The 2,857-nt window shown below is 36.9% G+C and overlaps 1 protein-coding gene across 1 annotated transcript; it reads left to right on the top strand.

Moving 5' to 3' along the window:
• The first annotated feature begins 531 nt into the window (after positions 1-531).
• LOC117114480 (thrombospondin-1-like) lies at positions 532-1,248 on the top strand. Its single transcript, XM_033258148.1, has one exon. It carries the CDS (start codon positions 532-534, stop codon positions 1,246-1,248), a length of 717 nt encoding a protein of 238 aa, XP_033114039.1.
• The last annotated feature ends 1,609 nt before the right edge of the window (positions 1,249-2,857 follow it).

The raw sequence follows: 2,857 nt of genomic DNA, 5'->3' as shown, positions 1-2,857 counted from the left end.
TTTAAGACAATGGGGATACGATTATTGTTAGAGAGCTTCGGCTTGTACTGGAGGAGGTCTTTGTGGGGTTTGAGTGGGCTTTCTGTATCTGATGCTTGATTAATTTGAGGGGGTAGCCAGCAGTGAGAAATTTACAGGTAATAGCTTGAATATGGTGAGCATAGTCAAGGGGGTCCGAGCAGATACGTTTTATTCTAAGGCATTGACTATATACAATAGAGGACTTCAGAGATTTAGGATGAGCGCTGGAGTAGTGAAGATAGGAGTGACAGTCAGTGGGTTTAACATAAAGTGAAGAACTGATAGTGCAGTTAGAACATTTAACGAGGACCAAGAAAGGGTATTTGGCAGTCAGATAGTTCAACAGTGAACTTAATGGTATTGTGAAAGCTGTTAGCATGAGTGATAAAATCAGTGAGTGAGGCGTGGCCATGAGTCCATATGAAGAAAATATCATCAATGTAACGTGAGTAGTGAAGGGGCTTAAGAGGGAAGGATGATATGAGTTTGTGCTCGATGTAACAGTAGAAAATGGCTGACAAAAAGGTGGCAGGTGTAGTTGTTGGTATATTTGTTTGTTGTTGTGTGGGTCTACTAGCTGGTTATTTCCTAGGTAGGGAAATACACTTTCGTCCTCCGGTTGATTGTAAATGGCAAAACTGGACTCAATGGAGTGAATGTTCTCAACAATGTGGTGTAAATGAAACACAACATAGAAATAGATCGTACTCGACACAAGCAGAGTATGGAGGAATTGACTGCTATGGAGAGCATTTTGAGAAACGTAGGTGCAACGTATTGTGTTATAATGGAGGTACTACCCTGTCGGAACGAAACGGCTGTAAATGTAAAAGTGGATTTACTGGGAAGTGCTGCGAATGTAAAGTAAAAGATTGCAAAATGAGCCAGTGGAGTGACTGGTCAACGTGTTCGCGTGAATGTGGCTATCTCGGAACAACATTCAGGACTCGCAATATTGACCAGACTCCAGAATGTGGTGGAAGTGTATGTACATCGTCACTGACAGAACAGCAGCCATGTAATCGAATTTGCTACAATAGTGGTAGAATAGAAGACGGCATCTGCAAGTGTCCATCCGGATATAGCGGCCAATGCTGTGAGTGTAAAATAAAACACTGTAAATTGACTCAGTGGAGTGATTGGTCACTATGCTCGCATGCTTGTGGACCTTTGGGGACAAGCTATAAAATTCGAGATATCCAACAGCTGTCTCTTATACACATCTAGATGTGTATAAGAGACAGATATATTGGTGTGCGTATGAGTGGAAGGGACGGAGTAAAACATTTAACATATAGTGCTAAACTGATATTGAAATTATTTTACTTATTTTTCTAAATATAGGAAGCACAAAAAAAAGCAGGATCAGACGATTCAAAACAACAGCTACTCTCCAGTTAGGACTGCTGGAATAGAAATGGAGCAGGAAAGCCGGTTTGACCAAAATGATGAGTGTGAATCTATTGGATCTGTTTCAATAATAACTGCATGAAAAGTAAGAGCGTTATCGACGTACACTATACTATTGTTGATGACTGAGACAATTTTCAATATCATTATATTTAACTTTATTAGTTTCATTTTATACACACCACCGATAAGTGTAACTTACTGTAGTGCGAAATAAATCAATATTGCAATAGCTTCATCATTCTTAAGTACAACTTCGTACCATTTAGTAGGGTGAGGTGACGTCTAGAGCGGATTTACTCATGCGTGACCGTCCTACCGTTAGCACAACATGTCGATTTGGCTAAATTGCGTCATTGAATCCATGTGCCAAGAAGAAGTTAACGTTATTCCACAACTTATAATTAAGATTGATACAAACCTATGCATTGGAAAAAGGCAAGACCAAATTTGGAATGGCTTGTATACAGATATACTGTTTTGTTTGCATTGCAATGAACTAATTCACTTTCTCAATAAAAAAAAATCAGTAATTGAATGTGTATTTTAGCTAGCTTTCATTAAAAAATTACTATTTTTATTAATTTTATAACATGAGAATGGGTAAAGTTTGAAAATATATTATTAGTTATGTATGAGTCTGTGATTCTCTGAGGAAACATATTTCTGTCTTAAATTTTAATTAAATTATAAGAGAGAATGTTAAGAATTTGATTTGGAAATATATTCGGATTTTTTTTTTCAGTATTCAGTATCTATTCACCAAATGTAAAAATAATAAACAAATTCTAGTGGAAAACCGGCTCCAAGAAGCCCAATTAAATTATTCATACTCATTGCCATACCAAATGTATTAGGTTAAAGGCTAAACTCAATAAACACAAACGAATAAAATACATATGGGCCTACAGTAGTATTATTCTTTTTTTACAATTTGTATATAAACTAAAAAGGCTATCCCTTCCAGTAACAGCCAATAAAATTGTAAGTTTCAGCTCAAGTTTAATAACGTGGCTTTATAGAAGACGCCTTTTATTCTCAGTCCCGTATTTTTTCCAAGTATTTGCCATTCAGTCCACGACAAATGTATTTGGTCCAAAACAGAAAGTAGAAGGCATTATGTGTAATTTGTTCACCTTTTTTTACGAAATTAATTTTGTCCATTATAAGCATCATAATCATCAGTGTTCTTTCAAGGGCAGGACCTGTTTTATAGGCACTTAGTATCATGTTCTCCATGCTTCACGATCTTGTGCTAGGCTCACCCCCGTATTCTTAAAACAAACTTTAGTCGTAGTTCAGCTAAAACTTAAAAAATACGGCATTTCGTATTCTTAAAACGAACTTTGACTAGCACTACGACTAAATGACGCGAGCCTCGACTAAAATGATACCTCCGCAGGCCGAATTTTTTAGTCAGCCTAGG

The sequence above is a fragment of the Anneissia japonica genome, unplaced genomic scaffold, assembly GCF_011630105.1.
Source record: "Anneissia japonica isolate Jap-2015-1 unplaced genomic scaffold, ASM1163010v1 scaffold1374_len1023071_cov147, whole genome shotgun sequence".
Taxonomy (NCBI): domain Eukaryota; kingdom Metazoa; phylum Echinodermata; class Crinoidea; order Comatulida; family Comatulidae; genus Anneissia; species Anneissia japonica.
This window is presented reverse-complemented; position numbering and strand designations above follow the sequence as displayed.